Raw genomic sequence first — 19,790 nt, forward strand, 5'->3', positions numbered from 1 at the left:
TACATTAAGAAAAACTCCCCTGCGCTGTATAGAATAAGCTACGAGTCATGACATTATCATTAATATCACGCATCATTTATCTACGCATCTGATGCCGCACCATCTGTCAGTATAAAAAATTGCTCTCTGATGTTAGATATAGGTCAAGAGAAGCCTGCAGGAGTTTTCTATCCAAACCTTTTCATACATGTCGGGGAAAATAGAACACTGATTTTATCTCTCCCTTTTCGTTACTGCAGAATAATGTTTATATCAGAAAGGGCTTTTAGGATTCAATATTAATATCAAGAAGCCCTGTCTATTAATATGTAGGATTTTAATATTCAAGCATGTGTGATGTATATGTGAATTTATGAACCTTAGATTTGCCTGGCATATACAAATAAGTGCTTATTTTCAAGTACAGGACAAAGAATATCTATGAACAATACAAAAAGCTGCTTTAGAAATGAATGTTGGTCTTTTTATGCACAGCTTCATTCACACATGGCTTTCAGGCAATAGATGATCAATTATAATATTTCTATTAATTCATAGTTATATCAGCAAAAATATCATTTCTGTGAGGCAAAATTTTGAACTTTTTAGTTAGAATTTTTTCCCCTAAAATCGTTTTTGCAGATTTTTCATTGAGATTCATGACATAGCCAAGCAAGTAACTTTGCATTTTACGAGGCTAATTTGTCTCCCTTCAGAAAGACTGGAAGCCCAACCTTTGCCATACAACATGACAGTACAATTACCGTGTGACCTACTTCCAACTTCTCCATCGTTTATTAGATTACCTGCCCATAAAAACACCAAAATAAATTTGCGGAGGTGTGAATTTAAGAGGCTGGGCCGCTATATTTATCGCCCTCTGATGGCGTGAGTCACCGGGAGAATCGAATTTGTGTTAATGAATCACAAAATCACGTTATAAGTCTGGTTTTGGAAGGGGAAACTCGGGAATTATGCCAGTATTAAGCCCTATTATGAGGGAAAACTGTAGGTGTGAATTTATGGCGATCACAGGTCCTTTCATCAATGGTACCATTACTGGATCCTTTGTTCAAGGTGGTGATTTATCAAGCAGTTCTTCTGTATATTCATGGCCACACTCTGCAAGAGCGCCCCCATGCTGAACATGATAAAAGTACAAGACTTTTATATCCAGGATATTGAGAAGTTTTCTTAAGTTATCTTTGGAGGGTAATAAAGCATGGATGTTTATGATTTATACATTATGCACATCAGTTTTGCCTCCCTTTCCCTATTTCTGAAATAAGTTGAATACATACCCAGTTTTCTTTGACACAATAGCTTTGCTTTTTGTTTTATTTACAACATTAGCACAGAAACGAGCCCCTAGATGGCTCCTTTATTTTCTGGGTGGTACCCTAAAAATCAGCCGAGGATCCTACCAGTAACCATTTTATGTCACAATTTTTGGCCTTTTTTTCATGAATGTTGATGTGCATTGGGACAGTGTTGTTTCAACTTAGTATGTAGATAAGTAACAAGAATATTGACTTTGAAAAGTCTGTTGTTCAAGCCCTAAAAACTGGGTCGGGCACCTTTGAAATCTATTGAGTTAAATAACCAATGTTAATGATGTGCTATCAAATCATTAAAGTGTGGGACCTTTGTCAGTAGGTAGTACTTACTGGCCTGGCTAAGAACGAAAACCATGGATAGGAAAAAAGAATAGATCTTTTCTGGCTCCAAAATGATGGACTCTAATTGGTCAGTGTCTCCAGAAGGGTCCTTAGAAACAAAAGGCTGTCTGCACACAAGGACTTTTCTTTCTCTTCGATTTGTCACAGTTCTCCCCGGGAGGAGGGATAATTGGTGGAACTGCCAATTAGCTGAAATTTCTGTAGACTGAATGGCTTCTGAGGGATGGACTGAAAGTTTTAAATCTAGCAATTACACCCTTGCATAATTACTCAAACTTCTCCTAAAAAGGCTAACAATGCAAATATCATACCAAACACCATCTTAAGCACTGAAGAATAATATTATGCAAAGATACACCAAGAGAGATAAGTAACGCCTCCAAGTGCAGTGATTTATGAAGATTTTAGCATTTTTCCAGTGAGGTCAAACATTATGCTTCTTTCCACAGGGGGTGCTGGTGGTTCCTGGAACAGCCTACTCTGAGGCTGGAGTACCAAAGGCTGCTGGGATTGTCAGCATGAAGGAATGGGAGAGCAGCACAGAGGAATAAAAATCACTGCAAGCCATTATGCAGAATGTGGGACTATTCATTATCCACTGCCTTCAAAGAAGAAGTCGAACCCCATAATAGCTAGCGTAGTAGTAGAAGTAGAAGTTTTTTCCAGACAGTTGTTACCTGTCTCCTGTTACTGTATTGCAATGAGTATTATATTATTTTGTACATTTCCATTGATTTTGCTGACTTCGACAAAAGCGACAATTACTGAATTAGTTACAGATTATTACTCCAGATCCCAACAGATCACTTTTACCATAATTTCACCTATGAGACATGCAAATATTTCCATGAGAAGAGGATAATCTTGGTAAACCACATTTGAATTCTATTCAACTCCCCAAGAATTTACCTCCTACTAAGCCTTTATTTATTTGTGATGGACCAACAGCTACTTTTCTCATTTCAATCACAAAACATTTTCATGCAAATATAAGCTCTTGTTTTTTAACCATGAACTGTCTTTTCTTTGTGTAAAAATAAAAACATTTCCATGCTTGATGTACTTCTGTTGTATGACAATGAAATATGTGTACATTGTACTTTTCCTTTATGAAATACTATACATACTAGCAGATAATTAGAAATCTTACTAGGAAATTAATTGACAGAACTTACTTCATGTTTTCTATATATAGACCCTGTAGTGAACTGGATATGCCCCCCTCCCCCAAGAAAACCTACCCCCTGAGTACTTTGTCCATGTGTTTTGTGTCTCCTGTATTCTTTTGTCCCAACCCCAGACACTTTTGTTCTGTGTCTCCAACTGTGAAAAGCTTTTGTGATGCATAAAATAGCCTTTAATTAAGTCTTGTACCACCATATATCAGGGATTATATCAGTTGTGTATCTGACCCCATGTGAAGAAACTCAAGTGGGCAAAAATATTTCACACGTCTGGCTTTTTACATTTCTCTGTTTAATTAATGTTCTTCTAATATTGACTTTGGTGCAACTGATAACACCATGATACCTACATATCATACCATTAATCTGAAGATAAAACTCAGTTAAGTAACTTGTTCTAACTTGATATAAAAGTCAAATAGATGTTCAATGTATAACCTGTATAGGGTTTGAAAGACTGGGTGCGTATGCACCTTAGTGCAGGTAAAATTAGAGCTGTACAGGTATTTCTGATATCTACCTGTACTGGTCCATGTACTGGGTTTATAGATACATGTAAGTATATGTCATTGTGGATTTTTATTTGCTGGATTGACTGTTACCACCTATGAAGTATAAAAGAAATAATGGCAATGGTTTCTGAACAGTTTTTAGTATGATCCACGCTTCTCAAATTCTGAGTAGTGCAGGTAAGACTTGTCTGGTGCTGGGAATTTTCAAAGCAGAAAATAAAGTATTTCAACTTACAAGCCCTGTTATGAATTACATAATACTACTTATCGACATCAACGGTTAACGACATCTAGAGGCTCTGTAAGATCTATTTACAGTGTCCTGTTGTTGTGAACAAGAACTAGAGAAAATGGGGAGGGGGGACAACACAGGGAAAAACCACATGACAAGCCAGACTGACACTGCATCAAAATGGCCCCCTTGTTCCACCATAGTCCTCCCAAAAAAGGGAAGCATTCTTTGTGTGTGGTGTGAAATGTGAATTCTATCCCTGTCTATCATTTTGCCACATGATCTGTCATGCTTTCTGTAAGTAGGCCAGCAGTGTCTGGATTTTCCTACAAGTAATTTTTTAACTGCTCTCTGCAACAAAACTGAAATCCCGCGTGGGCATCCCATTTGATATCCCAAAACTTTATTTATCTTTCAACATCCATGTCCCATTTACTAATGTAGTGTTGATATTCATACTAAATTTCTATTACTGTGTAAACAATTTTTCCATACATGCATTTATACTAGTGATGTGATCTAGCTACAAGTAGGTAGAAAATTAAATCTCGAATACACATGTAGCCTTTTTTCTATACCTTACCCACTCTTGAAGTTCAGCCTCTAGTCTTCTCTACAGTCTAAAAGGAACACTGTATACCATATGTTAACAATAACATGCAAAATTTCATGTTCAGAATAATTTTACATTAACTTTACTTTTGCAAAGGTAACACAATCTGGACAAGGAAATTGCATTCAGCTCACATGTAAAGTTAACGGAGTCATGTCACTATGTGATAAGTAGTTCTCTGTACCATGAGTAGGGCAAGATTGGAGCCAACCCCTACCAACACTGCCACATAAATACCCTAACATGTCTAACTCAATAACACAGCTATGCCCCTGTCACAAAGACGGGGGCTTATATTTCACTTTCAGGGGCCAGGTTGAAATTGGATGAACGTTTCCATTCATGCTAAAAATGCAGTAGAAAATCTACACAGCAACAGCCTTTGAATACTTATGGAAACAGGGCTACAGCCAACACCTTGTGTAGGCCCAGCCCCAAAGTTGTGTGGGAAGTTTTGTGAGTCTGGGCTTTAAGAAACTTATTATGTCGCGCTTACAAAGGAACGGGTTAGAATTTCCAATATACCCTACTTTAGGAAACACGATGAGATTCCATCCAGACTCCAGCACAAATGCCGAGGGATATGTTTCCTTTATACACCATCTGTGACCTTGGTTGTAGGATTTAGTATTGAATGGAAACAGAGTCGGGTAAGAGAAATGAGGTATAACAACGCCACAGGACAAAACATGAAAGGTGGGATACAGACAGACGAATGTTGCCTTTGTAGCCATAGTTCTCACCAGGCTGTTTGAGCGTAGGGACCCCCTACACTGTGATGTGGACCCCTTAAGCTGTGATATAGCCCCCTACACTGTCTTTCAACCACAGTAGGGGGGTTCATTTTCGGAAGAACCTTGTGACCCCCCCTAAATGTTGAAGAAATTTGACTTTATAATGAAGCTACAACATTAACAGTGGGAAAATGTAAATTTCCCAAATTTGTTCCTCAATAAGCAAGAAATAGTGTCTCAGAGAGTAAAGAGTTGTAAAATTTTTTCGGAAAGACTACTAGTTGAGAAGAATACTAGGAAAAAAGTTGTCCTCGTATACCTAACCCCTACGCTGTGAAAATATTCTGGTGAGAACCTCTGCAGTGATTGAGTCGGAAGGTACAATCGTGAGAACGACAAGCAGGCATGACGGGTTGGAGTACCGGCTTCAATGATGTAATATCGTAACCTTGCCTGTACTGAATGAAAGGGCGACAGGCTCTTGAAAGGTTTGAAGGGTCTCTTGGCCATATGTATACAGGAAGTAAAAAAACGACATATTCTCAAGCTTTGACAGAATTGGCACTGGGAGTTGGAAGTCGATTTAACATACGTTTTCATTCGTTTTATGAGTAGGAAACACAAGTTTGTGTACTAAAACAAGCCTCTAACCAGCACCCGTTTCTCTGTCCAGAGATGAAACCAATCCGTCAAACTCGATGGGCAAAATTGACAAAATCTTGGGTTAAAACATTCAAAGGATCACCACCACAACCACTCTCAACCCCATGATTTGCCTCTCAAAATGTGGGAAATTACGTTTTTTAAGGATTGAAAATACAAAATTTGTTCCTAGACCCCCTAGATTGCGAGCACTCTCACAATACTGATCATGAACCTGGAACGAGTTCGAGCTGGCTAGAGCCCTGTGTGAAATCTGGTGAAAACTTCAGGGGGGAGGGGGGCTCCTCACACATGCACACCTGGTACCCACCTGCCTCTTAACATCCTGTCAACCTTTGACACAACATGCCGCCAATCAAAATAAACTCTGTTTTCATTTCCCTGGGCCACAATCTGAGACATTCCGCGGGGATATGTTGTAATTTGTCAGGGAAAATCACAGGTGTGGAGTTCAGACATGCTTTCTCATGGCTCAATGTCAACACATGTGAAAGGATGGCCCTGAGACTGAACATCATGGCAACAGCCATGAGAACATCTCATTGTGGACATCTTTTTCCTGTGAAGTATACCCACATATTTTCGTAGCTTTACCTATGCAAAAATGTTAAATGTATAGTAGTATACAGTATATTCTTCACCTCAAAGTGTCAAAAAGTAATACATTATTGATTTATAGTACTTTTCCTTCGAAATGAAACTTTTTTTTCTAACATTCTACTTAATAATTTTTTATCTTATAATATATCGTACACCCAAAAAGTTTTTTATACACCCAATTTTTTAGGTTGGAAAAAACTATTTCGAGCCCTGAAAGATGAACATTCACTTCAGGATGTGGTCACAATCTACAAGCAAGAGGCTGTACAAATCTTATCTATCCCTGAACACTCGGGCATGTCAGCTTTCCTTTGTGGGGAAGACGTCTTGCTAAGACACAGTTCCTGCCCGTAGGACACGTCTTCCGTCCACACAACAGGTGGTGGAGCGGCACAGGTAAACAGGTCCAAGAAAGGGACGTTTCAGTGCCGTTATTTGCCTGGGTTCGCTGCACAGGTGTGCTGGCTGTCAGGGGCAACAATGGTACAACAATATTTGTTCTGGTCTGGCACCACACAGGTGCAGGGAGGGGGCTAACTAATTAGGAGAGCTAACCAAGTGGAACATGAGAGAGGCTCTAGCGGATGAACGGGCAAAACAGCCAGGATACAGGGTTCTATATCAGTGATGAATAACCAGTGAACTGACTCATTGTGTTTGACCAGTTCAGTACTTAATGTCGGTATGAACAAGTGTTACAACATGTGCATAGAACTGTTAAGGCACACTGGGGGTTCCTATATTGCTATGGATAAGTGCAGTGAGTTCTTTTACATGCTTTAAAATAAGATATAATGAGAAAATAAGATAATGACCCTAACACCCAACACATGTTAACGAACCTACCACACTTATTGAAAAGAGTAGTTCAAACTTTGAATTCTTATGGCTGCACCTAGGGTCGTATTGAGGTCACCTGAGTTAGCGCCAAATGGCAGCCACTCCAGAAACTTACGATTCAGCCCCACCAATTGCAAGCCCTTGGCTGCAAGGAGAGAGTAGCTGGCCCGAAAATGAAAAAAAGATAATCCTGACCCTAATTTTTTCAGGACTGAAACAGGAAACACAACATTTTTTTCCTAAGCCTTACTAACATTGCTTTGAGACCGTAGACCTTTATACCTGTGAGAGTACCAGTTTTCAGTCTTTTGGAGGATGCGGCTCAGATACGCTCAACCATCCAAGTACATATGGCATAAAGCATGTTAGGAATGGACCAACCAAATGTGAAATGTTACGAGGGATAGAAAAGGGCTCGGTGCTGCACACTCATAGTGACAGCCAGGCATCCCAAGCACACTTCCACAAAGCCGTGAGGAATGTCTCGGCTAGATGTCTATGCCAAGTTCACCCCATCTTTAAGGTCTGCTTGCTGCAAGGCATCTTTTCTTCTTTCCTGGATCAGTGAATATGAAAGTTCCGGATGTCTTTCAAGTAATACATCATGTCCTATCTTTGGTTTTTAAGAGCCAGTGTATTTTAGCCTAGTAAAAATGTTTGTGGAAAACTACAAGTAACATAGACAAAGGATATTGCAAACACTACATATTAAAACATTGTCAGCCTGTGATAACATAGTAATTTGTATTGTAGCATTATACTTGCTCATAGACAGAAAATTCAAACCACTGATAAACTTAAAGATGCAACTTAAGATTTCCATAGTTTCTTTCTAACATAATCTTCTTCAACTCTACAACCTAAAAATTGATCAAGCCCTACTCACCAAAACTACTAAGCAATAGACTACAACTTAGTACAAGCCATCAAAAAGATTGAAAACTCTTTACTGAAGTACATCTCAAAAGTTGTTACTACTGAAGGAAAATCTCTCTCGATCCTGATTGGCTGATCCAGAGCTTCTTCCAGTCCGAAGCAGCCAATCAGAAAGCAACCTGGAGGGGCAACTGCCCCAGAACTGACCCCCCTTTTGGATAAGCACTTTTTTGCTGTGGAAATCTGCAGACTTTGCCTTGTTATTGCTGGCAGGGTGTGGTGTTGTGACTACTTTCCAAAGTAACCCCTGCCACCTGTAGGAACTTCTACAGTCCCATATAAACAAACACCCCGCATTCCCAGACCTTGTCTCGATAGGACAGGTCGCCGTTACCATGACAACCGGACTGAAACAGATGTCCCATCCGCTCAACCACTTTCCATCTATTTTGAAAGAAAGTGGCGAACTTGTGCAGTCATGTAAATTTCTTTACCACACGCTGTGTTCTTGTGGTTTGTGAATTCTGGGTGACGTCCCTAGTGGGGTGGCGGTAATTAATTCAACAGCAGACAAAAGACAGCAGAACAAAATCAAATTTGAAAACATTTCTTTTTTTGATTTGCAAAATTGTCTCAACTCAGAGCATAGATAATTCAGTAGTGCTATACAGTCATAAACAGTGGTTTTAAATTCAAATGTAAAAGTGTCTGCGGTACCCAAATCAAAATCTTGAATAAACATACCAGTGCTAGAAATACCCATCTGCAGTCTGAATTTTGCACAGAAATTTTCAATATTGCAAAAGAAAAATTAAACAAAGTACTTCTTTGCTGTTATTGCTATATAAAAATTTCTACTAAGCTAAAAAAGATTACATTTTTTTAAATATCTACAGATAGCATTTCATTTGAATTGAATTGCAGAACAAAATGTCTATGTTCTACAATATTGCACAGAACACTGAAAAAAATTAAGTAGATCAATCCATACATACCTACAGACATAACACTGGCTCTATACAATTGGCACAGTTTGGAGCCTTTAAATAGTATGAAGACTATCTATCACAGGCTAGTATTGCCTGGACACCTTCCAGGCAGTTTATTAGTATTCGTCTCAGACCCATTTACAAATTTAGAATTCTCTGCAGTGATTGTACTCCTCACTTTACATTCCTCCCATCTCTCCTGGACATAGTTGTACCGACCTGCATACACGGACAGAACAACTTTAACACCCAGTGGTGTCTGTCTTTCCTTGCCTCTGCCCTCTTTCAGGACTCGGAATCTTTTTTTTTTCTGCGTACCTGCACTGGTGTATTGCCCCTCAAAATGCAGTAAAGTAGCATTTCAAACGGCTAACGGCCCGATACTAGTTTGGCACCCAGGGTACACTGAAACATGATCAAACGAAACTGAGATGATGAAAAGATGAAGAAAAAATTCATGCTGGCTAGAACACTGGTAAAGGTGCTAGAAGAAGAATCGGGGTGAAAACGTGTGGACATTTGGAAATGTAATCACGAGTTTGCCCCAGCCCTGAACTGGTGATTCAGCTACGCACATGCTGACCTTCCCACCCAAAATGTGTAAAATGTAGACAGCCAGAATGTCAATATACAGGAGTGGGTTAGCACATGGCTTTTACATCAGCAAAGATCGGGTACCCAATGCAATTTAGGGGTGACAATACTGGATTTTCAATCAAAGTCAATTTTCGGGTGATTCTTAAATGCAGAACTGGCTGAATCAGACCTATCCTGTAGCATTGATACAAAAATTTGATGTCACTGATGGAAAATGGCTGTTTTGTATCGTAGGCTGGTTCTAGCTATCTTGCAAAAAAAAAACGTACGATGCTTCAGGTATGAAATGATAATGAAAATGTGCTACGAATTGGCAGCTAGTTTTGTCAATATCAGACAAATTTCCTCATCCAGAACATCTTTCGCTTTGCCATCCTGAAATTTAATTTTTAGGGGCAGAGAGCCTCAGAACCATCCAGGTTTACTTGAAAGAAAAAAAGGAATCAACCTAAACATACTGAAATTTTCATCCCCGCCCTTTTGGACCTCCCCCTAACAGCTGTCCATCCTGCAATTACTGATTACATATTCAAATAGCTTTTATGGAGTATTTTTACATAAACCACTTAGTTCATTGTCAGGATTATCACTTGAGTGAGAAGAGCTGGTATTAGGAAGTCATACTGGCATGCCAATACGTAATAATGAATGAATAATGATAATACACATGTATTTCTTACTAGCTGTATATGCATATTTTCCTTTTAAAAAGCATTTACAAACACTTCTAAAACCTTTCATGCCTTAATTCTTTTCATAACATTACACCATTGGTTTACAATGTTAATTTAATATCATTGAAGAGATTTTTTTCTAGCATAGCTTCTTTACACAGAATTAATATGCAGCTAACAAGAAATTTCTTTTGAGTCACAAGAAGAATTATTGTTTATATTCATGAGTGTTATCACCTTGACAATCTATCTAGTTATCATTTCTCTGAATCATCCTACCATATGCTCCCTTGCTCTTTTGACTAGAAACACAGCCCCTTTCCAAGGCTAACATATTTTATTTAGCTTGCCGGTATCACAAATCTAATTACTATACTGTTTGGCACCTCAGAAATTACCAGCTTATAGATTAATTCTATCTCTGCTTGACTCTAAATGATCATGAAGGAAGGAAGACATTTATTTGCTGTAATTTGCAGTAAGCACAATTTGTTTGTCACACATTGAAGAAGCACTTGTATTTAAGATTAATAATAATATCATGTAAAAGGAAGGACAGTAAACATCTAGACCTCTTCTTTGGAGTTATATCATACACAGCAAGTAGCGACATACTTCATATGACAAACATGTAAATTATATGATACACATGACTTCATACTATAGGGCCGAATTAATAATTTGAATTATTCTAAATCAGAAAAAGGATTTTGGAACTAACTTAGTTTTAAAGAAGATAAGGAGCACACTATTGAATATAAAGCTTAATGAAAAGAAAGGAGTGCAAATTGCAAAAATCTTGGATTGATTTGTCCTCAGCTTAGTTTTATTTCTTTTGATTGATATTGCTTATACACAAATTAATAATAAAAAATCAAATCAAAGCTTCTGGAGTTATACTACAAATTGACAAAGGTGAAGAAATGTGACATGGGTAAAATGTTCTGAACAGGGAGATGATTTCAACACTTTCTTTCTAAATTCCTTTGCTGCCTAGCTAGATTTAATGGCATCCCAATCCTTGTGCAACCGAACTATTACGAACACAATAGCGTTGGTGATTACCCTCCCCACAGAATAGCCACTCTTCCCCGCTCGCGGACTGAATGTCAGGTTTGGATAGCATCAGAGCCTAGGGGCATGCCGCGATTTCTCCAGTCATTAACATATCTGTGGTGTGTTCTGGTGCCGAATAGGAGTCGATTGCCTAGATACCAAGTCACCAGGCAGCAGTATGCACATTCTTCACTAAACGACCGGTCTCGACTATACAAGCAGCGGGATTACATGATGTACAAACAAAGAACATTCTTTATCAGTACTGTGGCCCTTGGAAATACCTTGAAAGCAATAAGTTGTTATCGGTAGATATATTAAATCACTGGAGAAAACTATCAGAAAGACTATTTCAAACATGGATACCTTTTTTTTAAATCTGTCATATGTATCTCAATTAGATTATATAAAATATGCAAGTCGAACTTAAAAGTTGACAGTTTTCAAAGAGGTATCATAAGGCTTAAGCCAATGAGCAAAAGAATTTTTTTTAAAATCTGTAGTCAGATTTGAATATTATTACTTCGAACTGCAAGGAGCTAAGGCAATAGAAAACTGCTGGTTGGGATTTACAATATCAACCACTGGTTGGTAATTTTCACACGTTTGGACAAAACATATATTCAGGAATATTAAATACTCAATGACAATGACTGGTATATATCCATTCATTGAAAATAAACCTATATGCATCCACAATAACTGGAAGATCAGGTAAAACTAAAAGCTGTCAAAATCTTCAAAATCCATTGCTATCTTTTCATCTGCTATTTCTTTTTTTTTTTGCAAATACTACATACATGTAGTAGTTAAACAGGCAAATGTTTTATGAGTTATGAAAGTGACATTTTTGACACTTGAAAGACCCCATATCAACATCATCTCTTGCCAAGTAAACAAACGCGTTGCCAAAAAATCCAGCTAGCATAAAAATGTGACAGTTATCAAGCATATATGATAGGAACAAAATCCATCTGGATATTTTGTTTCTATAAGAACAAGATTTAAAGCGAAATCCTGCTTGTTTTGGTGCATATTCATGAGTTGTCTACTTATGCAGGTCCTTGATTACATCGCCCAGTAAACAAAGTACCTTCTTAGGCCCTCATATGGGGGAGGGGGGCTCAAAAACCTTTCTCTACTTTTCCCATATAAATACCATTTTACGTACAAAATAAGAAAATCATTACATCACATATACAGGGACGTAGTGATATATGATATTGAGAAGAATATGAACTGTTTGGGGGCGATGTTTTAGTTCGCTAAACTTAAGATTTGTCGCTATGACGGGAGAACCCTTTGAAGTAAAGTCGGGGAGGGCGCAAGAGACTGTAACACAAACAAATCAAAACAAAGCACAACAACTCGACTTTTCCGCATTTTTTCCCAAGATAGAAGACCACACAAACAATCCAAAACCCTAAGAATAAACCTACACATTCTACAGGGCTGGAAATACGCGTAATTTGGAGATATATCGGTGTGAAGGGGGCGACTCGAGCCTGCATCTGACACCCAGGCAGCTTCCGAATGGAGCGAGGGGCCGGATACGGGGGATCCTGCAAACACACGCCGCTTCTGAAAAACCTTCACATCGGCATCGGCAGTGTCACTTCCAGACTCATCTCCAACCTAATACATCCCACAGTCAGTCTATTGATATTACACGCTATCTATTTTAGGCTGGACTTAGGCCTATTTTCACCCTGCCCGAGACGATCCTGCTGAAGCCAGCTCAGACTCTGAGGTCAAAATACCGAACAAATTACCAGCCAAGGGTTGGCACGACACCACCGCATCGACAACTTTGGCGCTACGCTCTGCAGCATCCAGACAGTCTACCGGCTCCGAGCGAGCATTCGTAGCGAGCAGGGATTGTTATCTGTGACTTACCGGCTCCGACGGCGGACAGCAGGCCGATCAGGCTGCACCAGACGGCGAGAAAGACGCCGAGTCTCCACACGAGCTTGCACAGGTCCGCCATGACGGCTGGCTGTGGAGGTCTGGCTGGTCGTGACGTCATCCGGCCGTGCCAAGTACTGCACTCACCCCCTTCGGGAAACCGCACACAAAAATACGCATAATACTAAAGTAGTTACTGTACATCTGTACTAGGAGAAAACCTTTGGGGAATTTATTAAAAACAAACAAAAAAAATAAACAAACAGAAAGGTAAAGACTATAGTAAACGCTATAATCATATTCTTATATCACCCTTGATAAGATAACAATACTATTCGTATCTTGATGACAAGTTATGAAGTTCATTAATTTTATGAAATACTTTGGATATGTGCATTATAACTTGTATGATAGGGTTTTAAGGCCCAGGCATTTATGCCGTTTTCATAAGAATTATTCTAAGCATAACATTGCGGATATGTCCTACATGCGCCGCTAGCTTTTTCGGGTCGAAATAAAATATGCAATCCTCATGACAAAACTATAAAAGCGCCTTCTAGCGCTAGCACTAAGAAACGCATCTCACTGAGACTGTTTCGTGTTCAACATTTACGCTCAAAGGTATACGTAATTAACAAAACAATATTACTTGTATAACAGTGACTGTCTGACATCAATTATATAATGCACAGTAAACAACAATAGGGGAGACGGTTTCTCGGAATAGGCTGTGGCTTTTGTCTGTAGCCGACTGTCGAATGGAACGTTTGTCTGGAAAAACATTATAGTCTCCTGGGTCAGAATTTCAAAGCTTGCGCCTACTGTACATAATTGAGAGGGTCAGGAGGTGAATCGTCTTGTTTCCTGACTTGTTTGTATAAACACTTGACCTTTGATCGCCGAGTTTTGCTTGTAATTGTTCTTTTGTGGATGCGTCACACCAAGGAGCTTCGGGCGTCATCAAAGAAGTAACGTCAGGAATAAGACAGGAAACGGCTATCATCTTTAACTCATTTCCCGAGCGAAATGGCGACTCCAGGCAGCAGGAAGATTTTCGTCCTCCTTGTGACGGTTGCGATGTTCCAATTCGTGACGCAGGTAAGATAGCTCAGGGCAGTGTTTACGACACAAAGCAAAGTAGACTATACACATGTACATGTCATGGCTGCTGGTGATTTTTTTGTCACGGACACAGACGCGATGCTTTGTCTGAGCTTTCTTTGTGTGATATGTATCTTTGACAGGGTTGGCTTTCAGGACGGTCGTACTTCTAGCGTTATACACAAGTATCAGATGATCTTTATTCGTGACGCCAAAAAGCATATTATGTGCTCGGTTGTTTTGCTACGCAAATGGATGTTGACATTAATGTTCAAAGTCCTTAGTCCAACAGAAGTTCAGACCTGTTCTTCTCGGTTTTTCTGATCTCGTCGAATACTATTTTTTTTCGTTCGTTTTAAACGTCATTCATGGATAAGGGAAAGTGTGTGATAATATTATACAGTGTACTACGATTGTTTAGGAGCAGTTCTTCGCCAAACCATCGGTATATGTTAGAACCTACGAACTTTAGAACGCCATCAACAACATTTTTGGGCAGGCATCAACCTCGAAAGGAAATGAAGGAAATGGGGGGGGGGGCAGCGGAAGTTAGTGAATCACTTTGTTATTCCAAGAAGCTTTAATTTAAAGCTTGATTTTGAGCTTGTTGATGATAGCTGATACGACGACAAAGGTGTCAGTATATCAAACTTTTACTTGAAGCATGTTTATTACCTCCGGGGAAGGAGATATCCTTCCGCGAGAGGAGGTTTTACTATGGTTCGAAACATTTCTGTCAGCAGCTGTTTCTCGCGATCGGCTGGACGGATTTGTCTGTGGTTTGGTATACGTATTGCTATTGGGCTGCAGATGATGCAGAACGTTTTTGTTTAATTGCATATGTGTTTATGGGCGTCGAAATAAAAGGTTTTTAAGTGCTCCGGACACCCCCGCCATGCTGAAAATGGTAATTACCATGTTGTTAAGGAATGGGGCGGTTGCAGTTTTGGGTCTTAGCATTCAAAAGGGGTCAAACAGAGGGGTGTCTGGTTCCGATAAAAATTTTGGGTGACGGCGCGGGATGACGGCGGGGGTAATGGCGCGGGTGACGGTGCAGGCTGTCAGACTGTGAGACACGTTAATCAACAGTCCATACCGAACCAACCGTCAGTAGCCATCAAACACATACAAACATATTACGCACATAACTTTCATACTACACACAAACAAATAACCTAAACCAAACGAACACAAAAAAACCCGGAGGTTTGAAATCTACGATTTCCCTTGTTGTTTTTAAAAACGCCGAAGTTAAAAAATTGACCGGGCAACTCCTCTGGACTATTAAGCCGATACTGTTCATTCAGCCTGCAAAGGAGTCTGGTGGAGACTAGCATAGAAGCCGATAATCTAGTGTATAGTGAATTACTATATAGGACGATTTTCATACATTTTGAAATACTTTCCAGACATCGTCGTTTGTCCATTACTACTCCTCTGCTGAGGAGTCCATGGAAGGGAGTGGGGAGAGTAGTGGGGACGGCTCGGCGCTGTTGCCCGACTCGCTAGAGGAGTACCAACGCTACCGCTCTTCCAGGGGAAGGGTACCGGACTCCGCATTTCGACAGTGGTCCACGTGGTCACGATGTACAAGGTCTTGTGTTCAGAAACGGTACGGAAATATTTTGCAATATTGTCTCCGTTATAAATTTGATTACTAGTATCTGTATGACATCCGCGCGCCCATGAAATTTCTTCCGTTTCGAAAAAAAAGTTTTCGATCATACTGTAAATCGTACAAAGTAGCTGCAAAATTAGCAAATATTTATGTCCTACAATGCCAAAATCCATATTCCAAAGGACAAAAAGAAAATGTGAAGACACGTAAATAAAGAGTCTACTAGTATCCCTTGCTATACCTACAGTGTGTGTGCTTGGTCAATATTGTTTAACCTTCATGATAACGTAGATTTTATAATAAACTTTATTTGCCAAACTTTTTTATTCGCACACTTGCATCAGTTTGGGGTACCCCAGAGGATGACATCTATACAATCTAATCAAGATGGCCTTATTATGTTACTCTGCAGGTACCGTGAGTGTAAAAGGTTTCTACAGTGCGGAGATGAAATTCAGACCCAGGCGAGGTTCTGTTCCGTACCGGGAACAGCGTGTGAGCGGCCCGACACCTCCACCCCTGCCGCCCCCGATGTTCTACCGACCACCGGGGACCAGGGATGGCTACCCGTCACTGAACGAACTTCAGTTGAGATAGACTCTGAAGAACACACCGAGGACAACAACGGAGACGAAGGTGTGGTGAAGAAAGTTCCTTTCAGACACAAATGTGGCAAATCTTGATAAATGAATCCCGTTTTTATCATGAAAGTCCATCTGTGTTGGTAGTTACATTTTTAAACGGTTAAAACTTTAGATCCAACACAAAAAGTTCTCTCACCTAGAGCTTTGACCAGTCACTCTGGTCTTCCTCAGTAGACTGACCCAGTGAGGCTTGTCACGTGGCTTCTTTGAAGTGTGACGTCAACACTGGGTCAAAGGTATCTGGTAGACGATGTCGGCCCCCGTCACGGTTTAGTGAAGGGTGATGGGCCCTGATGAATCCTGGTTTTTATTTAGTTTCGACATTGAGCCATGGTGTTGTACACTGTGATAGTTACCCAACAACATTTCTAATAATGTTTTACTGAATACTTTGTCGTCACAGAAGAAGACCCTTACCCCGACCAGTCGGAAGGCGAGTTCAACTCGTCGGGCTGCGGCGTCAAACCACGGCTACCCCGCTTCAGGATCGTGGGGGGTCGGCCGGCCAGACCCGGTAGCTGGCCATGGCAGGTAAACTGTAAAAACTTCATCTTCGAGTTGATAAAAAAATGTACCCAGCATCTTTGGAAAACCCCAGCAAACTATTTATGAAGTTCTAAAATCTTCCCCATTTCCCGTGCCTAGGTCGCCATGTTGGATAAGGAATACTTCGGGCACTTTTGCGGAGGAACACTCATCTCACCGCAGTGGGTCCTGACGGCGGCTCACTGCTTCCGGCGGAAGTCCACACAAAAGAAGTCCCTGGTCAGAGTCGGGGAGCACGACTTCCTGACGCGAGAGGACACACAGAAAAACGCTCAGGTGAGGCGACAAGAGATGAGTAGAAAATGTGTTCACAGACATAACGCTGTGACACACAAAACACGTGCAGGCACACGCACACGTGCATTGCTCACTCGAAGACAAAATCACCTCGTTAGAATTCGAAAGAATCTTCAGAATAGAAGTTTTTGTGTCTGTATCTATATAGCCAGGATAACCACCCTTCGGCGTAACAGCTTTTCAGGCACGCGGTCCGGCGGCAGCTAGCTATATCACACCGAACGACCTGTTACATCCAATCTTTGCACATGTAAGTGCAGGAGTTGTTAAAAGCTTTCTCGTGATGATGCCCGAACTGTGCTTGGTGTCAGCGAGTTCTACTCTACGATAGTTCTTGGAAAATACGAGTATTTGAACACCTCAATCCGGCTTGATTGATTGTTAAGTCTCATATTTGAAGGCACTATACTATTTCTTGTTCTTCTTTAACGCCCAGCCTTCTTTAAGACCTTGATGATTTTTGTTTCTTCAGATAGCCAAAGTAATTCTCCACCCTGACTACACAACCGACACCGATCATCACGACATAGCTCTCCTGAAGCTGAAGAAACCGGTCCAACTCAGCCCTGCTGTCTACCCCATCTGTCTGCCGGAACCAGGGGAGTTTCCGCCGGTAGGGACCGGATGTTACGTCACGGGATGGGGCAAACACGTGCAGCCATCTTGGGGAGGAAGCAACGTTCTCAGAGAGGTGAGTTTATTTTGATGACAACAGATACTAGCAAAAGTAAAAAAAAGTCTAACTGTTCTCCAACTCAACGAAATTGGACTCACGGGAATTTTCGACCGAATTTATCTATAGGTCTCTAGGAAGATTTCCGCATCGTGGCAACGACTTTCCCTTTAGCGATAGTTTCAAGAACAAGAACTTGCAAGTAACAATTGATTGCAAGTAACACATGCAAGTGATTGGTCATGAATTATCCTGATGAAGGCGACAGTGGTCGCTAAAAATTTGATCTCTGTAAACTGTGTGTTGGAATAAAGTTTAAGCAAGTAACAATGTATGAATCTATGTACTTACCCTGTCCTTGGTGCTGAATGTCCTTGGTACTGAATAACTGTTCGTCTGTGGTGCTATCTACTACATATATTGCGTAAATATCAATTTGAGACATCCTAGGGTATTCTCCAAGCAGAGGTTTAGAGTTTGACATATTTTGACTATTTTTATGCGTTTTTATGGGGCTTCGCTTTTGTCCTAGCATCTAATTTCATTTCACGCCAGCCCAAATGGTAACTGTCTGGCAAACGGATAGCCAATTTGACACTGAAAAATTTGCTTTGAGATTATTTATTATCATAGGAGCAATTTTCTCTTACGTCACCAGGTCCAGGTGCCCATTATTGATGACGTCACGTGCCGTGAGACGTACGCAGAGTACGGTGATTACGCAATCGGGCCCGGCATGTACTGTGCAGGGTACGAGGAGGGGGGGAGGGACTCCTGTGGTGGGGACAGCGGGGGACCGATGTCATGTCAACTGGATGGCAGGTAAGACAAGGCGCTAACTTTTTTGTTGTTTTCATGAATGAAGACCGTTATTGGTTATACTTTTTATAAAATGCTTAATTTTTGTTATTTATTCGTACAGCTACAGATGTTTTATCTAATGTATTGTTTTATTGTGTTCTGTGTAATGTTTCTTTATTCCAACACAAGCTTAAGGGTGCATAAGGATAAAATTTTCAACGACCAGGTCCACTGTCGCCTTCAATGGCCTCAAGACAATGTCTTAATTAACTAGGAGGAAAAAAAGTGGTAATATTTTTTATTCCAACGTGCAGTGTGTCATTCTCCCAATATCTCAAAACTATGAGACGCCAAAAGCTCTACTGTCCTGTTTATGGAATGTGCATAAAAGTTACAACAAAGTTTTATATGAGAAGCTTTTCATCTTTATTAAATCTTTAATAAGACTGCATTATTTGTATTTATTTTCCGTACAGATGGACGATGGTGGGCGTGACCAGCTTCGGTGATGACGAATGTGGCCGACCCGGAAGTTATGGGGTCTACACAAAGGTCAGCCACTACATGGACTGGATCCGGTGGGTCATGGCGGAACATGGCGGCGAGTGAGCGGGCTCCGGGAGATAGATAGAGGGTTTCTAACGAGAAACCCCTGGTTGTTTAATGGGACATTATGTAACATTACGTAGCATTAGGACAATACAAAAAGTCAATTTTCTACACAGTTCTTACTAAGTAATTTGAATCAACCCTACTCCATTGCAAAGTGTGTCAGGAATTTAAGTGGAGGTGCCTACATATGAAGACTGTAGGGGTGTTGGAAACAGCTGTCAACCATGTTTGTGTACATGTTGGTATGTTGTGGTGGTGGTAGGGCTAACCATAAATTTCAGAAATGTGAGATAATTGCACAAAGATGTTGAAAAGTGGAAGTAAATCGCTATCACACAAAATATGCACATTTTTGTTGCAATGCC

The 19,790-nt window shown here is 40.3% G+C and overlaps 2 protein-coding genes across 2 annotated transcripts in view; one reads left to right on the forward strand and one right to left on the reverse strand.

Moving 5' to 3' along the window:
- The window catches only part of LOC109466679 (bone morphogenetic protein receptor type-1B-like), a 41,668-nt gene extending 28,353 nt beyond the window's left edge, over positions 1 to 13,315 (reverse strand). The window contains exon 1 of the mRNA XM_019764420.1: positions 13,125 to 13,315. Within this exon, the coding sequence (XP_019619979.1) occupies positions 13,125 to 13,254 (130 nt within the window). The 5' untranslated portion in view covers positions 13,255 to 13,315. The remainder of the gene's footprint in view (positions 1 to 13,124) is intronic.
- Positions 13,316 to 13,889: 574 nt separating this feature from the next.
- LOC109466689 (serine protease 33-like) lies at positions 13,890 to 19,520 on the forward strand. Its single transcript, XM_019764436.1, has 8 exons — positions 13,890 to 14,231; positions 15,644 to 15,846; positions 16,265 to 16,491; positions 16,900 to 17,027; positions 17,142 to 17,318; positions 17,812 to 18,030; positions 18,671 to 18,834; positions 19,290 to 19,520. Exons 1-8 carry the CDS (start codon positions 14,160 to 14,162, stop codon positions 19,420 to 19,422), a joined length of 1,323 nt encoding a protein of 440 aa, XP_019619995.1. The 5' UTR covers positions 13,890 to 14,159; the 3' UTR covers positions 19,423 to 19,520.
- Positions 19,521 to 19,790: the final 270 nt, after the last annotated feature.

Source organism: Branchiostoma belcheri, unplaced genomic scaffold (assembly GCF_001625305.1).
Source record: "Branchiostoma belcheri isolate BF01 breed outbred unplaced genomic scaffold, Haploidv18h27 scaffold17, whole genome shotgun sequence".
Lineage (NCBI taxonomy): Eukaryota > Metazoa > Chordata > Leptocardii > Amphioxiformes > Branchiostomatidae > Branchiostoma > Branchiostoma belcheri.

Excerpts from the sequence above, each read along its gene's own strand:
- LOC109466689 (XM_019764436.1), top strand. The coding sequence starts at position 14,160 with ATGGCGACTCCAGGCAGCAGGAAGATTTTCGTCCTCCTTGTGACGGTT. Across the intron at positions 14,232-15,643 it reads TGTTCCAATTCGTGACGCAG|ACATCGTCGTTTGTCCATTA; the intron begins GTAAGATAGCTC and ends AATACTTTCCAG. Across the intron at positions 17,028-17,141 it reads CCGGTAGCTGGCCATGGCAG|GTCGCCATGTTGGATAAGGA; the intron begins GTAAACTGTAAA and ends TCCCGTGCCTAG.